This window comes from Nothoprocta perdicaria, unplaced genomic scaffold (genome assembly GCF_003342845.1).
Source record: "Nothoprocta perdicaria isolate Ctin4 unplaced genomic scaffold, notPer1 scaffold_6, whole genome shotgun sequence".
In the NCBI taxonomy this organism is placed as follows: domain Eukaryota; kingdom Metazoa; phylum Chordata; class Aves; order Tinamiformes; family Tinamidae; genus Nothoprocta; species Nothoprocta perdicaria.
The window spans coordinates 10,099,382-10,121,037 of NW_020455865.1; the positions used below are offsets into that span (position 1 = coordinate 10,099,382).

Genomic DNA, 21,656 nt, shown 5'->3' on the forward strand with positions numbered 1-21,656 from the left:
GGGGCTGGAAAATAGAGCTCAAGAGGTAATGCTGGATTCTTTCTAGGGTTTATATCTCTCTGGGTTATGAGTTCTTGACCTGGTTTATTGCTACAGTCTTGGTTTAAATAGCTTTAATGGACCACATTTAATTGAGTCTTCAGTGGGACTAACATGCCCTTAATAAACCTTCCCTAATGAAATTCAATGTGGGAGTTCAAGCCACCATTTAGCAGCATACCCAGAGTCTTCTCCCATTACTTTTCTCTTAGAAAAATAATCTCTGTCRTTCCGATGAGCTACTTAATTGCCTGCTGTGCAGCGCATCCATTTGGGAGTTGGCCTGTTGTACATAGACTTTAATCACTTTCCACTTGTGTCCGGGGACATCACTTTGGCCCTTTGAATAAAACTGCTGGGTTGGGCCCTTTGTGTTCTGAGTTGTTCTATAGCTTCTGACTGAGGATGTTGACTTAGAACAGTATTCTAAATGTTTCTCTCTTTCCCAGACACTTTGGGAATGGGTTGGTGGTGGCGGAGAGGGTTTGTAATAGTTCAATAGCTCATAGCTTGGTCTTGCTGTAATGTGGTAGCCAGGTGATTTTCCTCGTAGGTCTTATTGTGCTTCTGAAAGGAGCTGGAGGAAAAGGACTGCACATAACTCATGTCTATTTTAAGCACCTAATTCAAGGGGTGAAGCTGGGGATATAGTTCTGCTTAGCTCCCTGTAGAGCCACCTGGGAGAAGTGCTGGTGCAAAGGCAGCCCAGGTTTCTGATGGGCACTGGCATTTTCCCTTTTCTTCACACACTTTTGCTGTTCCCTCCCTTCTGCAGGAGGTGTGAAGCAGCAGCAGTGTGATGCTGAACTGAGAAAAGAGATCTCGCTGGTTTGGCCCAATCTGTCCCAGAAGACACTGGATTTATTGGTGCCTCCTCACAAACGTAAGTGGGACACGACATAACCCTAGCCCCCCAGGCAGGTGTTCCCCTCCTTGCCTGCCCAGCCCCATCTCACCCAGGGGCAGAGGCATCTCAAGGGAGCAATAGGTAAGCCTAGCACAAGTCACAGTGTTCACAGCTCCATACCATGGTTATCTACGGGGTAAGCAAGCCGAGGTCACGTCCAGACCTGTGCTGCACTGTGTTTCAGTGTGTTTCTGAGGCACCAGCGAGGGAGCATAGCACTGTCTGGTCGCTTGCATTTTTTTTTCCATAGCTTTCCTTGCCTCCTGTTTGTGCCACACAGGACAGGAGAGCAACTTCTGCCACCTGGGATCAATCTGCTCCAGAAAATAAAGAGGAGAACATTAAAGTTTGCTGAGAACACACGTAATCAGAAGGGAGGCACTTTCCTAAAGGCCTTTTTGTTATTTAATGATGTCCTGTGCTGAGAAAATGGAAAGTTTGCCATTATCTTGATTGGCCAAAATGAGAGCTCTGGATTCCTGATTAATGAGAAACCATGCAGCCCAATAAAGGCATTGTTAATTAAGAAAATGAGGGAGCTGAGGAGGTGCAAATCAGAGGGTAGTAACTGCCTAAGTCTTTTCCTACACACCTCTCTTGATGCCTTTATATCTGGTGTTTAACCCTTCACTTTTTAGGTATTTATTCAGCTGCCATGTGTGGACAGGCCAGTAGCATAGCTGTGAGGGCAAAAAAAAGACATCTGGAAAAATGATATACAGTTTTGAAGAAYATTAGCCCATTATGCCCCAGCTGACTGTAATTCAAAGGAAGAGAAATGATGCTTCCGTGTTGATAAAAAGCTGGCTGCAGATCTGGTATTAATTTAGCAAGATCTCTTGTGAGTCTATAAAGAGGGGCCATCCTCCTCAGACCTGAGGGCAGCAGCAGGCAAAGATAGAAGGGAGGAATGGGGAAAAGTTGATCTTTGTGTTACAATCTTTTCTTGCACCTTTTTTCTTTCCCCAAWTTTTTTCTTTCTTATATCTCATTCTAATGCAATGCCTTCACCCTGTTTTACATGCACATTTAACTTTGCCATTTATTGTGCATTTTAATTTGCTCTTTTCTTCTTTTCCTTCCCTTTCTCCACCTAAACGTTGCTGCTACGTTTTGTTTTCCTTTAACCAGCCGATGAGATGACCGTGGGGAAGGTCTACGCAGCGCTCATGATATTCGACTTCTACAAGCAGAATAAAAACAGCAGGGAACAAGTGCACCAGCCTCCAGGAGGCCTCTGTCAGGTACTCGCTTTGTGTAGCTGTGGGCACTTCTGACAAGTCTCATGAGCTCATTTCATCTGAGAAGTCTGGATGTTTCTCCAAGCAGGATTTGAAAATGCCATCTTAAATCTGGCACATCTCTTGAAAGTGTCTGTCTCTCTCAATCTTAAAAAAAAAAACATAATCCATTTCCAGAATTTCAAGTGATATGGGTGACTAGATCCTATTTGCAGAAATAATTTACATGCTGGGACGCCAAAGAAGTATTGAGAACTAATGTCAGTTTGGTTGCAAAATGCCTATGCAAAAATGGGAATTATGCTTCAGAACAAATTTCCAGGAAATTTCTCTGTTTTCATGTGCAGATCCTTTCACCTTCTTTGGGAATGTGCTAGTAAAAGTGAAGAGTGAACTTTTGGGGAAATGTTTTCACTGGAGAACGGGGCAAAAGGGTTGGCCCCTTTACCCCATACTCCAGCCCAAACAGTTATGTTACTACTGTTCATTTATATCTCCTTTATCCCTACTAACAAACACTGTAATATTCACTTCATAGCCCTTGAGCATGGTGGGGTGGTGGAATTTTAGTCAGAAGCTGAGATTCCAGTTTAGAACTGAAAACCATTCCCAAGGACAGGCCTGACCTGCAACTTGATAGGAATTACCAAGAAGAAAGTCTTTTTCAGTACTTATACAGCTTAGCCTCAAATTTGGTAGCATACAAATATCTTACAATATGGAAGCCAGTGACAAACTTCTCTCTGGATTTAGGTGTTCAGGATTTTGTCTCATAAAGATTATCATATGGCCACACACAAGAACTGTGTCAGGCTAATAGCTTTCTGAAGGTGATAACTCAGTGATATCTAGGGAAATAGCATGAGAAATGAATGGGTGCAGAGATGTATCCTCTCCTTTGCCTGTTGAGCTTCACGGTTTGCCCSTAGGGATTTCTGAGACGAGAGTTTTATCCTCATCTTGGTACTTAATAGCTCTCCATGGACTGGCCACGATGACCAGGGGGCAGTTGCATAATTGGAAGGCAATCTGATAAAGACGTGTAATATACTCCTCAAACAGCAACTGCCTTTGGATTGAATCCCCAATGCCAAGTAGGACATGGAGCCCATGTCCCCAGTTGGACTTGGAACCATGAAACTCCCYCAGAATGAGCAAGCACAGGACAGGGATCCAATGTGGCCACCTCCATCCCTCTCTCAGACACCAGGCTGAGGCTAGAGTGGCACCTGACTTGGCGTCACAAGCTGTGACCTGAATTAAACAGCCCCTTCGGTCTCCAGCCTCTTCTTTACAACCCACGAGAAAGCTCCCATCATTGTAAGAAAATCCTGCTGCACCCTGGGGTCTGGGGGAAATATTTTTGAGTCTGGATGTGGATTGTAGCACAAATACTCTCTTCAGTGTTGTCCTGTGCAAAGATAAAGACAGCAGTTGTCCTTCAGAACCTCTTACAGCTCTGGGAAGGTCAGTGTTTCTTCTGCTGGGATAATCTTTCAGGGTGACTAAGTGGAGGTTTTATTAAAGAGGAAAGACACAGACATTTTCTCCATATCCAAGCGTGTCTCTGAGCCTTTCTTTGTGCTTTGCAGCCTGGAGCAGTGTCACTGTTCCACCCGCTGAAGGCCACCTTGGAGCAGACGCAGCCCGCGGCGTTCAGCAACGCCAAAGCGTTCCTTCGTCAGAAGAGCTCCGCTTCGCTCAACAACGGCGGCGCGCTGTGAGTATCCCGGGGCCGGCCCGCACGGCCGTCCTGGGAAAAGGGGCAGGCTGGAYGTAAGCATCAACCCTGACCCCTACCAGTTGGCTTTAGAAAGGGTGCAGCACGTCTAGTGACACGACCCTGTGGCTGAGGGATGTCCCAGTGGCAACTACCAAACTGCCTCTGTGCAGCTCTGTGGCCACCACTTCTTCTGAGGCCACAAGTGTCACAGATGTCTCAGATTTTTAATTATAGCTGTCTGGAGTTTACATGGCCTTAATGACCATGGTGAGAGACCAGTATGAGTTGTGTAAGAATACAAAGCCAGGGCTACCTGTAATAATATAGTGTACTTTAGTAATACTACAAGTTTGTTTGCCCCATATTATTTAACAGCTGTTTGTCTTAAGTAATTTCCCTGTTGTATAACTCCCAATTATTTATTTATTTTGTTTTATTTTCTAATATTAGTGCCATATTGTTTGATGGCTGGTGCTGGTTCTTCCGTTCTGAGGTAGAAGAGATCCTTGCCTAACAGTTCGTTAACTCCAGAATTGTTCATTATTCTCCATCAGAACTTAAGCTTCAGTATTTGATTTCCTCAGTTATTTTTTAAAAATATGTTGTTCTGCTTAGTTTGGTTTCTGTGTCATTTATGAACTCCTCAGACTACATAGAAAATGTCCCTGTCAAAGTCCAAAAGACCTTACAGCTTCACCCGCCACGGTGCCCATGCTGCAGCTAGTTTCACAAGCATTGGGAAACCTTTGAAAACTCAAAGTGTACCTGAGCATTCTGTTGTCTTCATCACAGTAAGATTAGTAGAACCTCTCTGTAAAAGAGCTCATTTACCTTTCCTCTTTACCTCTTAACAGACCAGCCCCGGAGGGTGGCATCAAAGAGTCCAGTTCCTGGGGGACTCAACGCACCCAGGATGTGTTTTATGAAACCAGGACACCAGCTTTTGAACGAGGCCACTCAGAAGAAATCCCTGTTGAACGGGTGAGCAGAAAGGTGAAGGCAGAGTGAAATGCAGAATGTCTGAACAGAACAGATATCAAACTAGACACTTTACTGGTAGCTGAAAATGYGCTGTCTCCAGAGAAGAGTATTGATTTCTCTTCTAACAACTCAAAACTTGCTTCATTGTTTTGGAGAGGAAAAAAAAAAATATGATAGTTTGTACTGTAACGTTCTTTGTGGACAGTTCTTCTGGAAATGTCTACGCCTGGAGCTAGGTGTTAATAACCTCAGTAACCCAAGGTTATTTCTTCCTAGTTTGTTATTCCCCTCTCATTTTGTATGAGCTCTGAAGGGTGGCCTGGCTGGCCAGAGSTTGAGGTGCCTGGCAGTCATCGCCATGCCTTGTGAAAGAGCTTGGGCTTCTGTTGCCCACACTGGAGATGGTGCTGTCAAAAAATAGCCACCTCTGCGCTCCACAGCTCTTGGTTTACTCTCTTTTCTCTACCAATGTCTCTTCAGATGTAAACCAAGTTAGAAGAAACCTGCTAGGATGATGGCTTTGARGCTTGTGTTTGTGTTCTTGCTGTTGACACTGTTTCTTTTACTGACACTAATCAGGTGGTAGAAATGAGGGAAATCAGCCCCACTCTTGCCAATGGAGAGCCCCAACCAGGCCTGGAGAGCCAAGGACGGGCGGCTTCCATGCCRCGCCTGGCTGCTGAAACTCAGGTGAGCTGAGTAAGGCAAGGGCTCTGAATGTTCCCTCTTCTTGTTATGTTGAAGGATGCTTGTGAGTATTTGTTTTAAAAGATGTTTATTGSATCTGGAGAAAGGTAGCAAACCTTTGTGCACTTTAAGATGGTAGGCATTCACATGTAGATGAGGCACTGCCTCCAGATTTASTCATCCGTGTTTGCAGCAAAAAGCAATGCAGAAAAATCCTGCTGTGTGGTAACAAACTGATGACTACCTGCCCATGCGTATCTGTTCTGATTAACTGGAGTCACAATAATGTTTGAAGACCTGTATCCTGGAAAGCATATGTCCGCGGCTGAGAACAGTGTGCCATGTATCCAAGCAGTATATCAGGGCATGCTCATGCCCATAAAACAAATGGGAGATGTGCTGTGATTTTCTGCAATAAATGTAAGGACATCTGCAGTGTAAGACACTAAGCAGCATCCCTGTTTCTCTTCCAGTAATACTTAGCATTTACTGTATCCATGGGTAATATGCTGCTGAGGATGTTGTTTTCCTTGCTTCTTTACAAGAAGTCTCATCATTACAGCTGAACATTGCAGCAACTTGGTGACTATTGGTGAATGCTCCTTGCTGCATAGGTTGCCATGGTTTTCACAGATCATTTCTGGGCATTTCACCAGTTCATTACTAACTCATTGCCCCAGATGCTCTCCAGTCACCAAGGCACCTCATGATGATAACATCTTCCTTTCACAGCTGCATCTCTGTCACTGAGGAGTCCTGATTCATAAAATAGTAAGCCTGTGGTTGGGGGCTATTTTCCGTGTCTCTGTGTGGCCAGCAGAACATGAAAGATGCAGTGCACCCTGGATACACATTGGTAGTACCACCAGGTGTGTCCGTTTTGCTCACATATTCCAGCTGGCAGAAGCGACACTGAACTGACCGACAAGTTTCCCAGACGGCTTTAGGGAATGATGCCTTAGCAAGAGAGCTCCAGAAGAATAGGACCTTGTTTCTTGGGATTCTTGTGAGTTACTAAGAACACTACTCAAGATGCCTAGAAAAGAAACAGACCCGTAAAGAAACCCATTTGCCTTCCCATCCTTCCTCCTAAGACAAAGGTTGCTCTCTATTCCAGACAAGAAGTAGCTTCTTCCTTCCGAGGCAAAGCACTTACCAATGGCACATGCTTTTCTCTGGGAAACTCCCTCCCACAGCAGTGTCAGCCTGCAGTGGATGCTGCTGTGGTTGAACAAGCGCACGATCAGAGACTGAAAGATCCGTTTGCCCTCTTGCAAAGAGAGAAAAACTTCTGGGTTGCTCTTGGAGTAGCCCAAAGTTACTGCTTCCTCTGGGAGGAAATGTCCTATTGATACCTTCCTGCATCCGTTGGCCAAAGGGTGGTGGTGTATAGTGGGCAGCCAGTTGCCATTACTGCGAATAGTCTATGCCAAGAGTTAGGGACAAAACACCCACTTACCATGAACAAATATGGCCAGGAGTGAATCCCTTGTTTGAAGAAGGATGGGATGCATCCAGCGGGACACAGCTGCTGCATGTGAGACCTGTCTACTTGAGTTACGAATCAGGCCTGTATCAGCTGGGTGGATCTAACCTTGTTTGATAATGAAGTGTTTTGGTGTTTGTAGCTTCAGATGAGTAACTGATGTACTTTCTGTGTGTCTTCCCCTTCCATGCCCTCCACCTTCCCTCTTACATGCTGCTTCTGCTGCTCCCAAACTTTGAGTTCTTTATAACTCTTACTTGCAATGCTTTCTGTTTCCTCCTGTTTTCGGTGCATTTCTGTTTGCCTGCCATTTCTCTGTCTTTTTGTGTTCCACTCTTAAAAAAAAAAAAAAAAAAATGCTTTCAATCTCCCTCCCTCCTTCCCTCCCTCTTTGCTGTCCTCCGTCCCCCATCACCTCCTCTCCCTTCATCGTGGTGTCTGCTGCACATCTGCCGTGATGTCTGACAATGGCTGTACTGTGGGGCTGCTTCCAATAATGTCTCATCTTGTCCGAATTGTTTGCAGAGGAGCAAAGCACGGTCACCTGGGAGTTACCTGGCAGTATGTAGTTTGCACTAAGTTGTATCCTCTTCAACYTCTGTTAAGAAATAATGAACCTTCCTTAACCCTCTTCTTTTTCCCTTCTCATTTGGAGTGCAATGTTGCACTGACACAGCTGCTGCCTCTACCCCCTTTTCCTCGGCTCCCCCGATCCACGGTTGCACGTCGCACGCTCCAATAGCAGGGAGGTTTTTCTTTTCTTTTGCTTWTTTATTTATTTTGTATGGCTTGTTGCACAGGAATTTAGCAAGTGAAAACAAGGGGTTTTGTAATGAAGAAGCAATTAGCAACTCTCTCAAGGGTTATGGCATAGTCTCCCAGGGCTTGTGAGGAGTGTGGGCACCCATTAGTCTAATGAGAAACACATCAGGATTTCTGGGAAGGATATTCTTTAGTCTGTTAAAATACAATTCCCATCAGTGCCAGTGGAGGCTTCTATTCCTGGAATAAGCACGCAACCAGCTCCAAAGAGGGCTGGTTATTTCTTTGGGGCTTGGGTGGCTGTTCTGTTAGGAAATTTCTGTCTTCTCCCTGGCAGCTCTTAAAGGGACTTTGGAAGTCTTGGTCTCTGTTTCTAGTGGACAGTAGTTTCCCGGTGTGCTATTTTACCSAAAAGAATCAGTTCCTAGATGTGGCCACTCTATGATTCTCTTCCACCTCCCATTGCTTTCAGATTCAGCAGTAAGTGCTGAACATGGAGCTCTGTTTTATAAAAGATTCCTTGCCTTGCAAGGACTGCAGGAGGAGGCAAATGCAGCCCAACATATTCATGTTAACTGGTGCAGACCCTGGGCCACACCAGTGTGAGAGCCTTTGTTCTGTTCTCTTTGGCTTCTCTTTGGCTCCAACAAGTTTCAGCTCCAACGTCCACCTTGGACTCCACTGGCAAGCATCAAAATTGGGATGACTGGCCTGAAAGAGAGGGAATGGCAAATAAAACTCGGCTCAGCTTGCAACTTTGTGTGCAGGACAAGCTTCCTACAGCATGCTGAAGGAAGCAAAGCAGTTCTTTGCATTCAAAGTAATGACCAGAGCTGCAAAACACCCAGCTTTGCATTAYGTAAATATCACAGGGCAGCTGAGATCTGAATTCCTGGGTAATAAGCAAGCAAAATTGCGTAGACAGTAAAAATAATACAAGGCTCTTTGAAAAGGTTACAGTGAACAAAGTAAATGTTCTGCTAGAACAGAACAGGGCTTCATTTGAGGATTCAAACAAGTGTTAAGACCTAAAGGACTGAGGGACATCCTGAGCTCCTTTCTCGGCAGGGCAGACTGCGGCGGCTTGAGGTCTCCCCTCTACCAAGCAGCTTTTATGTAACAACAGACCCAGGGAAGCCTCTAGAGGATGAGTGAAGATCTGTCTCCTCCTCAGAGCAGTCTGCAAAGCACCTGGATGCCAGCAAAGTGCAAGAACAGGAAAATCATTTTGCTTGTTTTATAAGAGCCTTATAAATGGTGGCTGAGTAGTGAGGCAGTGAAAAGCTCTGAGAATTGGTGTCTTACAAGATACTTGTGTGCTTTCTGCAGAGCATTTTGCAAGGCTTTGAGCCCAAAGGGAAGGGAACAGAGTCCCAAGCTGCTGCTGGCATGGGGATGTGGCTCAGCTTTGCCCATGGGAGGTTGTATTAGTCTGCACAGAGATCTCATGATTTACCTTTTAGCCACAAATAACACGAAAACAGCAATAATGAGCCTGAGAAGCCGTTTCTGGGTAAGTCCTGGTAGAATTGGAGTGGAGGCTTGCTATCCTGCTTGCCCTTGCTATTAGGTTTTGGTAGAGCAATGATAGGACAAGAAGTCAGAATTTAGAAGTTTGATAAGCATCCTCAGATGCTTATCTGATGCCTCAGATGTGATTACCAAATGGCCTATACCTTGCTCACTTCTTATTGCTGATTTTCTTCTCTAGGTGATACCCAGAACTGTTTTTCACACTTTCCTGTTCAGAGTTTTCTGGGCCCTGAAGTAGCTTTCAGTGACACTAGTCTTGGAGAACTTTGTGAGATGCTTGGCTACTGTGCTGCCCTGTGGCCCTGCTAATGTCCTGCTGACCCCTGTGATGCTGTGTTTGGTGTCAAGTGCTGCATATTGTACCTGTGGGCACAACGCTAGAGAAAAGCCCATTTCAGCAAATGCAGATCTCGTTTGCTCCTCCCGTTTAGCACCAGATCTACCATTCCACAAGTCCTTCTGCCCATTTGTTATACATACTTGACCATTTTTCTCSTTTCCCTCCTTGCCCCGTCCCTCACTGTAAAACCCCTCCCGTGCTGGGGGCTGAACAGCTAACCATGGTGCAGGGCCTGCCCTCTCACACTGCTGCTGTCCCTCCGTGTGCCTTGCAGCCCATCCCGGACACGAGCCCCATGAAGCGCTCCATCTCCACGCTGGCCCCGCAGCGTCCCCACGCCATGCACCTCTACGAGTACTCCTTGGAGCGCATGCCGCCGGAGCAGGTTCATCACCACCACCACCACCGCTGCCACCGGCGGAAGGAAAAGAAGCAGAAGTCCGTGGACAGGTCCCCGCATCAGCTGGCCGACGGGGAAGCTGGTGAGTAAGGCGCATGGTGGTGTTGTGTTGGGGAGGGCAGCTTTTCCTCCGTGTGGATTTGAAGCCCCATCTGCATGTGTGGAATGGCTCCCRTCTCTCACACCTGGACATTCCGTCTGTTCAAAGGATCATTGGCCATCAACGCCTCAACCAATGTTTTCCTTGCAGTGGCTCAGTCCAGTGAGTCTTCCTCCAAGGATAAGAAGCAGGAGCGTGGTCGATCCCAAGAGAGGAAGCAGCACTCTTCCTCCTCCTCTGAAAAACARCGCTTCTACTCCTGCGACCGCTACGGCAGCCGGGACCGTTCTCAGCCCAAGTCTGCTGATCAAAGCAGGCCCACCTCACCCAATGGAGGGCCAGAGCAAGGTCCACACAGACAGGTGAGGAGAGCAGGGTGGGGAAAGAACCCAAAGGTACATGCCTTTGATTGTGTTTCACTTAAAATAACCAGAGAGAATGGGGAATGCCAGGCAGCAGCAGATAAAACCTTTCAGATGCTGCTTGCTGCTTCAGATCCAGCCCAAGGTTGGAAATATTGTCCCTTGATGTCTCTCTTAATAGCCTTCTACTAAAGCATGGAGTCAATGCATTCACAGAGATCCCCCTTGATAACAGCTTCAGTTAGCCAGGTGCAGAGCAGCCTGGGAGACCTGGGAATGGGCCCGACTTGATGGAGATGGAAAAAAGCTTGTTTGAGCCAAGGCAGATCAGTAATGTGGAGTGGAAAGCTGCACTGGTCTGCTGAACTAAGCCTTTGCCCTGCCAGATTTGTTAATTTAGCATCTACAGCTGTCCRGTGCTGCAAACATTGGTGACTATGAAATAAATCCATGCCATCGTGGTATAATCCAGTATAGCACAGCGTGGAAAGGATGACTCCTGAGAGCCAGCACCACGTTTAGCCCTGATACCTTGGTGGTTTCAGTAGGGTTTGCTCATGAAGCAATCTCAATAACTTGCCCTTAAGGCTGTGTGGGCTTTGGAGCTGTCCCCTTGGTGGAACAGGTTAATTTTCACATGGTCTCTGAAAGCTGAAATGAAAAAGTCATTTTGCCCTGGTGTCAAATAAATCTGCAAATCTGTTCTCTAGCTGGAAGGAGAAATCAAGGTAATAGAGAGTGGGAACATAGGAAAAAGCAGGATCCAAGAGGGAACTGACAGAGCCTAAATGGCCTTCATGCTTTTTTCAGAGGACTTTTTTTTTCTTTCTTAATTTCTCTCTTTACTTTGAGAGATGGTGAGATGACATTGCTTTCAGCAATGTAACTTCCTTGCTTGCTCCCCTTGCCCGAGCTTTAAATGCCACGTATGGCATAACTAAAAAACTGAAAGTTGCCCATAGTTAATAAGAGTTTGTTATTAGAGTGTCGCTTGCCTTTGCAAACCTGATCCCCCAGTTGCAGTGAAGACTGTGTTGTCCTTCGTGTCCTGTGTAGATTTAGTGAGGAGCAGAGAAAGACAGTTCTTTTAGTGTCTAAGGATTATGTTGATTTGCATTTTACCTGCCTTCAGTGGAGCTGTTAATACATTTCCTAGTCATATCAGGAAAAAAAGATTATAAAAATAGTCAAACCAGCATATCATTTGTGTCCTAATGAGCTGAGCTGAAGACTGTTTGTGTTCACAAGGAGTCTCTGAGATGCTCTGTCACTCGTTTCCTGCTGTATTTTGGCTCAATAACAACGTGCTTGTTAACGCTCAAGCATTTTCTTTGTTAGCTCTTCCCTTTCCTTGGGAGACTCAGCTTTTACCAAGGGTCAGGCCTGGCACAGCACGTTTCCCTGGTTTCTCAGACAGAACGAGGCCACCTCTGGCTCAGTCCACCRAAAACGTAGGTTGGTTCCAGCTAGAGTCAAGCCAAATATCCAAAGACACGTTTGGATCGAAAAGAAATTCCCCAGAGATTTTTGTGCAAAAAAAGAGGGAAAAATATTTCATTGGGGCCAACTCCAAATGCTTTGTTTGACCCAAATAGAAATGTTTGTGTTTCTTCTTAGTTCCCTAACTAAGGAAACTAGTTTACTAGTTAGGAAAGGAAACTAGTTTTCTAGTTTCTACCGTTTCCTGTTTAGTCCAGGTGAATTGGTAAACGAAAAATCCATTCCACAATAAAGATATGAAAAACTTTCTGTTTATTTAATTTTTTAGAAATATGATACGATGGGAGATTTGGGTGTTTGGAAAAAAAAAAAAAAAAAAAGGAGGAGGATGTTATAGCATGAAAAAGTCATTATCTTAGCTCACAATTAGATTCCTGGATTGAAGAAATTTTAACATCTTACAAAAAAGTATTCTTGGCCATTTTAATACTTGTCAAAGGAAGTTAATTCTGCTTGGTTTTATTGGCATTTTGAGTGCTAAACAAGTACGTTCCCCAAACTGGCTTTATACCGCAGGCTGATGTCCCGGGATCTTCCAGGGTTTTCCTCATACGGGGCAGCCGCTCAGTTTTTTTACCCTGCTGTGAATGGTGACACAGCAGTCAGTTGGAGCATTTGGGATCTGTTAATCTTTAGCACAGGGACCTACTGCAGGTCTKTAACAGCAAACGTGGTGCTGCCAGAGAAGGGAAGAGGGGCCAAAGGAAGAAAAGYAAAAGGAAAAGCAGTTTCTGGCCTCTGATATCCACCACCTTTCCCTCAAAATGCCCGGGGAAGYGGAGGCAGAGCAGAACAAGTAGTGATTGATAGCCAAGCAAGCAACAACTTGATAGTTTCAGAGGAAAGGCAAAGACGTGCCATGGAAATGAAAGGTCTCATCGGGAAAGGTTAAGTCACCAAAGACTCAAGGATGTTAAAACACACTTGCAGGGTTATTCACATACTGTCCTGGGTGGATGTAAATAGAAATAGCCAAACCAGAGCCTGTTCCTCTCCCTCACGTCATTTTTCCCATGGTGTAGCTCAGTTCACTCCCGCACGTCGCTATTACTAACGTGAAAAGCTGCCAGTCGCCTGCCATTCAAAAACTAAATGTAATATGTTAACTAGCAGAAGCTGACCAGGCATTGCAGTATTTTTCTTTAAAGAACCCCTTTGCTGAAGTTAAGAGTGAATGCTTTTGAGGCTTTGCAAGAAGGGGCTATTTAGTCAAAACACATTTAATACCCCAAACAATGAAAACAAATCAACCCCAAAGTGCTCCTTCCAAACCGCCTGCTTTTGACAGCCAAAAGCAAAATTTCTCCGTGCAAAACTTCTCCTCCTCGGCGGCGCACGTGGCGTCGCTGCGCAGGGTGCGGCGGTCGCGGTGTCCGTGCGCACCGTCGCGGCCGCGCAGGTAAGGCGCATGCCGGGCCCACGTCTCCTGCCGACACTGTCCCTCTGTCGGCGCCGTCTGCCAGTTTGCGTCCTACCGATGCTCTGATCGTTTCTGTTCCTATCTACTGCTCCCAGAACTCCAGTCCCCTGGCTCTCCACATCTCCCGTCTAGTTATCGCTTGAGAACCTCCTTCCCCTTGACTGTGCTCGTCTAAACTCTCTCTTTTTTGCTTTTCTTCCCTCTTGTGACTTGTCTCTTCCTCCCTGTCGCTTGCCCTTCTGTTTTGCCCCYGCCCGCCTCTGTGTTCGTCCGCCGTTTCCCTTTTTTATTTTTGATTTGCTTTGTTCCAATTTTCGTGTAGGGCAGTGGTTCAGTTAATGGGAGCCCCTTGCTGTCGACATCTGGTGCTAGTACCCCCTGCCGGGGTCGGAGGCAGCTCCCTCAGACTCCACTGACCCCCCGCCCCAGCATCACGTACAAGACRGCGCACTCCTCGCCCGTGCACTTCGGCAGCTCGCCAAGCGGCCTGCCGCCCTTCTYGCCGGGCCGCCTGAGCCGCGGCCTCTCGGAGCACAACGCCCTGCTGCGCGGCGACGCCGCGGGCCAGCCCGCCGCCACCGTGGCGCGCATCGGCTCCGACCCCTACCTGGGCCACCGCGGCGACGGCGACAGCCCCTGCCGCGCCGCGCCGGAGGACACGCTCACCTTCGAGGAGGCCGTCGCCACCAACTCGGGCAGGTCCTCAAGGACTTCCTACGTCTCCTCCTTGACCTCCCAGTCGCACCAAATCCGTCGGGTCCCCAATGGCTACCATTACACCCTGGGCCTCAACACAGGCCCGGGGACAGGCACCAGAGGACGCAGTTATTACCACGAGGCTGATGAGGATGACTGGTGCTAGTGTCGTGGCGAAGCCCCTTAAAATCGATGAGTTTTATCATCCGGAAGGCTGTGCACCCAGCCCCGCAAGGGCCCAGGGCCAGGCAGGGCGGCCGCCGCGGCCGCGAGGACTGCTCTGCCCGACGGCCTGAGCCCCTCCGAGCGAGACGCCCGCGCGGCCGCTCTCCTCTCTCTTTGTTTTCGTTGCACTAGACAAACTCCACGAAGAAGGAAGGGTCGCGGGGAGCCACCGCGTGCCCCGGCGCTCGCCCGCCTCCCTCCTGCCTTGTCTCRTTGGAGCTGCAGGCGGAACCTGAGCCACGAGCGCGACGCCGCTCCGTGCACAGCGCGACTGGGACTGCGACTCCTGCCGCGACTGGCGTCGCTCRGTCATTGGGCTGCGTCGTCTTTGCTTCCTTCTGGTGTCTGGTTCCCGGTCGGGGAGGGAGATGGGCAGRCCCGCGGACCAGGTTGAATCCCGTTTTGCCTTGCTTGAGGCGAAGGGGGAAGAGCCCTGCCTGGATGCTGGGAGAGGGGAGACGTGAGGGAGAACAAAGGACGGTCCCTYGGGACTCGATGTTCGGAGCCGCCCGCGCGCCTGGAGCTGAGAAAACCCCGCGCCCCCGGGGCTCTGCTTGGGCGCCGCCGCACGCCCACCCCTTCTCCTTTCCCCCCCACTTTGGATCCTTCACGACGACACACGGTTAAGCCACCGGAGAGCTACTCTGTAAGGACTGTGTCCATGCTGCTGAAACTTTTCTCTCTGTCCCCCTCTCTCCTGTCGACTGCAACATGCCCTCACTGTTTTGTCTTGTTTACAATATAAGCTTGATTTAGCAAAAAAAAAAAAAAAAAAAAAAAAAAAAAAACCCCACAAAAAAAACTTAAAAATGGGGAAAAAAGGAGAAAAAAGCATAGGGGTGAGAAAAAGAAATGTTATTGGTTTTATATCAAGCTATTAGATAGAACTTTAACTTTTCATTGTGTGCATTTTTGTAAATTGTACAGTAAACAAAAAAAAAGAAAAAAGAAAAAAAATACTCTTTATGTAGAGAATTAGTCCARTTGTCATTCCAGGTCCCACCGTTTCTACCGAATGCTCCAGTTGTTCACTACTAAGTGCCTAACCTTTGAAATCTTTCACAGCGACGATGCAACCTCTTGCTTCAAGGCGTCAGTGGTCCGGGACGCGCGGGGAGGGAAGGCAGGGCGGGAGGGAGGGCAGAGGGGGCGTCCGGCCCCGCGTGTCCCGACCTCTCCGCTCGTTGGACAGCGTCTTCAAGGACCAGGTTGGAAGCTTATAGTGGGGAAGGCAAGCACGCTTTGGGGTTGGCTTGGGTTTTGTTGGCCTTTTATTTATTTTAGTACTCGCTGGGAGCGGGAGAGGAGCGTTTCTGGGGCACGAAAATGGCCTTTGCTCATTGAGGAGAGTTTCAGGCCCACGGGGGAGATGCACACGGAGCAGCCRCCGGGATGCTCTCCCAGGAAAAGTAGCGTTTTTCACACTGCATGTTGAGTCCTAGTTGGGCTGTGAAGGCTCCAGCCGTGTTCTGTGCTGCGTAGTTTGTGTTGAGGGCAGTTGGAGAGAGTCTTGTTTTTATTGCCTGTTTAAAAGACAAAAAAAAAAAAAAAAGAAAAAAAAGAAAAAAAAAGAAAACCTCTAACTCTGATTCTCAGGGATGAGATTTCTGTGTTCTTACACTGACTCTTCTGTTGGACAATCCCTTTATTTTGTGCACGTGTGGATTTCTGCACTTTGAGCCTGGGAAAGGGACAAGCGCAATAGGCCGCCAGCAAGGGGCAAGAAGGGCTGGAAGGAGCTCCCCGACGGGACCTGGTGTCCGTGGATGGCTSGATGGCACGTGTGGGGCACGGTGAGGCCAGGAGGACTGAAGACGCATAGGACATGGAGAAAAGGCTGAAGAAGGAAAGGTGGGAGGTTGCGAGTTGTCAGTGCCAGAGGGGTTCATCACCGAACACCACGAGAGGGAAGAGGAGACCTTGTTGGCTAGATGTAATTTTTGGAGCATCTACCAAGCACCGGAACTGTGAAACTTCTATAGATAGGGCAAGCCGTCGCTATGGGCAGGTAGAGACCCTGGAGGACCCTGGAGATTCGTTTTGTTGCTAAGGTAGAGTAGGGCATAGGACTTCACTAAAAGCTCAGGAGGTCTCTAAACGCTTTCAGCAAAGTCTCCCCGCTTCCTGTGGGAGCAGTCTGTTGTAGGGCSGTTCTTAACATCTCCTGTAGCTTCTGTGTTGAGGAAATTCAACCAGGTTTGCCCCGTTCTCCGTTGTTTTTCGTTTGTTTGTTTGTTTGTTTGGGTTTTCACTAAGAATCTCTGGCCAATCTCATCCCTGGATTCTGCTCAAGGAGAGCGCAGATCTGTTCCTCTGCCGCGGTCTTTCCATRCACTTTGACAGAAGGAAGTGCAGCGGCCAGAGGTACGCTATGGATAACGGCCGTAACCTGCAAACGGAGGGCTATGCAACAAGATGACACGTAAGGAAACAAATTAAAACAACAGACAAACAGAAAAGACCTTCATCCATTCTGTAGCTTTATCTGCTGGATTTTCCTGTTTCAGGCTTCAGCATGATTGTGACCAAATGTTTTATACATTTTTTTCCTTATATGAAGGCACAAACACTTTATTTGAAATTTTAAAGAAAAAAAAATTACTATTTTACTCCACGAAGTAAAGGAGAGGGAAGAAGAAATCTCTCTGACAGTGCATGCAAACATTGTACCCACGCTGGAAAGCAAAAGAGATGTCTTTCTGTATTGAAATATCTTGTCTTTTCTTCACTCTGCCTTTCCCCTTCCTTAATCCTTTGAGATATTAAACCCCACAGCCTCTAATACTAATAAAACCATCTGGAAGCGCACAGCCAGGCCATGGCKTTGGATCATTCAATTCCTCTGTAGAACCCGAAGCAGAGCCGCAAGTTGTCCAATTCTCCACCCGTCTCATAGGGGTTGTTGCTTCAAATGACGACAGTGACAGACAAGCCTGACCACAATTGTTCATAACCCTTTTCCTATATATTTTTACAGCCTCAATGCTGTCTCTTAAATGCATACGTAATATTTCCAAGGATTCTCATAGTGAGTTGCCAAACTTGAAATGCACCAATCAGTTTTCTGCATCCAGAACCAGTCTCGTAGTGGCTGTACTTTGAATAAGTAATGTTTGCATGTAAAATATATACATATATACATATATATAAAAAGTATGTGCATGGAAAATGTTTATCTTCGTACTTTTTTGATACAATGTATTCCTCAGTTGTTAATTTTTAATTATATTTGATATAAATTGGGGGTTTGTTGCAAAACTTTATATTTAAAAAAACAGTGTTAAAAATTATACAAGTTCCAACCATGCAACAAAACTTGGAACTTTACCCAAAAAAAAGGAGAAAAAGAAAAAGAAGAAAAAAAAAGGTTCTGTGATTGCCTAGTTTGCTGCCTGAGTAATATTTATCAGCCAAACTTTGAATTCTGCAGTTGTTTCTACAATTACATTTTGTATGAAGCAAAGTCCTTGAATTAAAATAAAAACTTAGCAAAAAAAAAACCTTTCCAATCCCAAGCCGGTGTGTGCAGTGTGCCTAGCTTCACAGGTGCTCGGTTTGAGTAGGGAGCTCTTTGCAAATTTGCCTCTCTCATGTGGATCCAGTGAGGAGATTCCAATTCCTGGAGTCCAACAGGCAGCAAAAAATCACATAATTTAAGTTGAGGATTACCAAAAAAAAAAAAAAAAAAGGGCAAAACCTGATCCTAACAGCAGTTGAGTCCTGCAGCTTTGCACTCATTTATTTATGTTATTTTTGACAGAGGGACGTTTCTCTTGATTGTTGATGTGTGAAAGCGTTGGGCGTGCAACTCCCTCTGGCTCCTTCATTAAACCCTTCCCCACTCCTAGCGAGCCTCCCCGCTGCTGCCCGGGATGGGCATGGAAACGGGGCGGCCGGAGGGGCTTGCCGTGGGCACAGCCTGAAATAATACCCGTTAAATACAAGGGTGGTAAGAGCTGCTGAGAGGCCCCTGAGCCTCGCGCTGCCGCAGCTTGCCCTGCGCAGGACGCAGCCCGGAGAAGGGGGTTCTGGCTGCTCTGAGTAAGTCGCAGCGGAGGCCGACGCGGTCACTGCTCCCGCTGCAGCTCCTCTGCCCGGGGCTGCGCACAGAGGAGCCGAGGGGAGAGGAGGGCCGTTCCCAGTCAGTTTTCCAAGATATTCCCAACAAATGGGTGCTTATCAGCATGTGCAGTGGCGGAACGGGGAAGGTTTGGAAAACAGAGGAGCTGGAGGCTCCGCGTGCTCCTCAGCTCTGTGGAGATGCCAGGGCCTGGGCTCTACCTCAGCTATCGGTGGAGCTGGGACCTGCCTGGGCATCACGTGAACGTCTGTCCTCCGGATGGGTGTCCCAGGGGGGTCCCAAAAACAGCCCAACAGCCCCGGGCGGGCTGTAACCCTGCAGGGCTTGGGGGCTCTGGAGGTCTGTGTCCCCTGCGCTCTGCTCTTGCTGTTGACGAGCCCGGCAGTGGTGCTGCCAGCAGCGGCTTTGGGGATGGGGCAGCGGCACCTGCAGAGGGGACCCCACGCGCAGGACCTCGCGCGGCGCCACACGGGACCTGGGACCCCAAGTGATCAGCCCTGGTTTTGTGCTGGTTCGAGAGAAAAGCAGCCACTGCCAGTAAAGCCTGAACTTCCTATCGGCAAAACCCTGAGCTTTCCATGAGCCTCTGAGCCCCACTCCTCACTTTGCCATTAGGGGGTAGCATTTTCTGGCCTTTCTTCATATGCTACAGAAACAAATCTGGGGAGGGGGAAAGCTRTTTCATCTCCTCTTATTTCCCTTGCCCTCTTTGAGGACGTTTTCCCCAAAACACGTGTCTTAGGACGTGCAGGATCTTGAACGTTGCACAGGGAGCTCGGTCCGCACGAAGTGCTCGGCACCGCGCGGCCGGGTCGCCGCTTCCAGCTGCGTTTGCGGCTGGTGCCAGTGGTGTCGGGCGCGCTCCGAGGCGGCAAGTCCCGTCGGGCCCTTCCTCCTGGCCAGGCCTGACACCCGCTGGGGAAAGCCCCGTTTTTGGAGGTGCCTGGGCAGGATAAGGAGCCTTCAGGGAACACCCTCTGTCAGCACCTCCCAAGAGATTTTGCCAAAGGGGCTGCTGATTATTTTTCTTTCTGTCTTCCTTGGATAAAAGCAGAAAGCGAGACACCTCAGAGGGAGTCAAGGTGCCCGAGGTCACGCAGCCCCTGAGCGCAGCAGCAGGGACAAGGTCGGCACCTTCATCTCTAGGTGCTCAAAGTCACTTGAAGGTGCTTTTTGTGTGTGTGTCCCCACAGTTTCCTTCTGGGGTGCTAGGGAGGTGACCCCGAATTTGGCATCTCCCRCGCAGAAATGTTGGTTAATTGGAGGGGATTCAAAGGAAAGCAGCAATAACCGCTGGATGAAAGGGCTGGGCCTGGGTGGTGATGACAGCTGTAAGGAGCTTGGCAAAGCCCCGGGCAGGGTGGCGCTGATAAGGTCGAGCAAATATTTGTGTGGGTGAAGTCCTGAGAAGGGTGAGAGGGAACAGAGCTGCCRAGGCTGATTCAAAAGGGAGGATGGAGCTAAGGAACTAAGGGGAACATCGGAGATTAGCACCTTTACCAGGTGCAGATGGAGACCTGGGAAGTGCTGACGGGGCACTGCTGTGTGAAGGCAAAGCAAACAGCACCAGGAACCGCAGCTTATTATTTTTATCCTCATCTACACTTCCTGGGCTTGCTATTAAACAGAATATCCTGGCTCTGGCTTTGTCTGAGGCTGCTTTTATTATTGCTCCACTTGTGGCAGCCTGTCCTGCGCCCCGGGCCGCTGGGATGGAGCTGGGGGTCCCCATCCGGGCACTCCTGYACAAAAAGCCTGAATCAGCCCTGGAGCATTAACCCCTTTTGTTTTGGCACGGGAGGCCGGAGAAGGGAGCGGATGTAGCYGCGTTACGGGATGCAGCCAGGTGAGCGATTGCCTTCCTGCAAGGATGCTGTGACCCGAGTGGAGAGGGCTCATGCAGGGTAAATGCAGCCCTCTTCTGATCAGGTTTCTCTTCCTGGTGGAGGGGAGGATGTTGAAAGGCGGGAATTTGGTGTGTGGAAGAGAGCAAAGCCTCTGCCTTGTGACATGGATGGACCAGCACAGCAGAGGTCTGCTAGGGGGCAGGGACAAGGAATGCGGCATGAGACCTTCTGCGGGCCTGCAGGACAGGGGGATCCTTGGCCTTGTAAAGCAGTGGCCTTTGGCACCGCCTGCGAAGGGGGCCCAAAGCCCGGCACGTGTTCTTGGCAAATAAAACACTCTGCGCTGCAAAGCAAAGGAGTCCTTGAATGTCTCCTTCCTTATTGCAGCCTGGACGGGAAGGCACTGGAGGGGCACGGCGTGATTCCAGCACCTTTGGCACTGGCTCCCTGACCAGCCAGGGAGTCTGGGGCCACGTTTCTCCAGATCAAACAGTGCTGAAGGTGTAAAGGGAGGAGCCCYGTTTCCCACTGCCCCGTGCCTAGTGCCAGCAGCGATGCCGTGTCCCTCCTGCTGGGACACCCTGTCCCTTCTGCACCGGCACCAGCTGGAGGCTCCGGGGCTGGCAACACCTTGCAGAAGGTTTCCTGTCTCCAGGGCTCCATGTGGGACCTGCTGCAGAAAAGCGCTAGTGCAGCCTGGAGACGAGCTTGAGCCCGTTTCTGGGGGGCTTTTGTGCTGGTCTTTGGGGCTGTCTCTTGGGGCAGAGCAGGCGGGGACAGCGGTGGGGCCGCAGGAGCAGGGCCTGTGCTCAGTACCCTGGCAGAACAGTCGTTTTGGAGGCATCTGCCCGCAGCAGCTTCCACCTCTTGTGCTCTGCAGAGCAGCGGCAGCACCACGGGACTGGGGGCTCTGCTATGTGCAGCAGGGCCCTGGTCCTGGTGCCCCAGGACGAGCGCAGGGCTACGGGGCTGCACGGGCCACCCCGTAATGCACTGCTGCCTGTGTCCGCAGGGCCAGGAGTCCTGTCACCTCCTGGCAAACTCCCTGCGCTTTTCCTAGGGTCCCTGGGCGGGTGGGAGGAAAAAAAGAGATGGGGAGGGGGGATTTAACCCCTGYAAGTGCCAGGAAGAGCAAGGGCTATTTCAGCAGCAGGATGGGCAGGGAAGCGGGTGACCCCGGGGCCAACGCAGACCCTGCAAAGGGCCAGGGAGCCCCTCGCCCGGCCTCTCCTCAAAGCGGCCCCGGGCCGGGAGCACCGGCCCCGCCGCGCGCGGCCGGGGAGGAGCCGGAGCGCGAGCACGAGGGGCGGCGTTAACCCTTGCGGG

General features: G+C 48.9%; 1 protein-coding gene across 1 annotated transcript in view; it reads left to right on the forward strand.

Annotated features, from left to right (window-relative positions):
• CACNA1B (calcium voltage-gated channel subunit alpha1 B) overlaps positions 1 to 15,083 on the forward strand; it is a 253,389-nt gene extending 238,306 nt beyond the window's left edge. Inside the window, exons 43-50 of the mRNA XM_026049162.1 lie at positions 815 to 922; positions 2,078 to 2,190; positions 3,780 to 3,907; positions 4,765 to 4,891; positions 5,471 to 5,581; positions 9,974 to 10,181; positions 10,350 to 10,561; positions 13,804 to 15,083. Coding sequence (XP_025904947.1) covers positions 815 to 922; positions 2,078 to 2,190; positions 3,780 to 3,907; positions 4,765 to 4,891; positions 5,471 to 5,581; positions 9,974 to 10,181; positions 10,350 to 10,561; positions 13,804 to 14,343 — 1,547 coding nt within the window. The 3' untranslated portion in view covers positions 14,344 to 15,083. The remainder of the gene's footprint in view (positions 1 to 814; positions 923 to 2,077; positions 2,191 to 3,779; positions 3,908 to 4,764; positions 4,892 to 5,470; positions 5,582 to 9,973; positions 10,182 to 10,349; positions 10,562 to 13,803) is intronic.
• Positions 15,084 to 21,656: the final 6,573 nt, after the last annotated feature.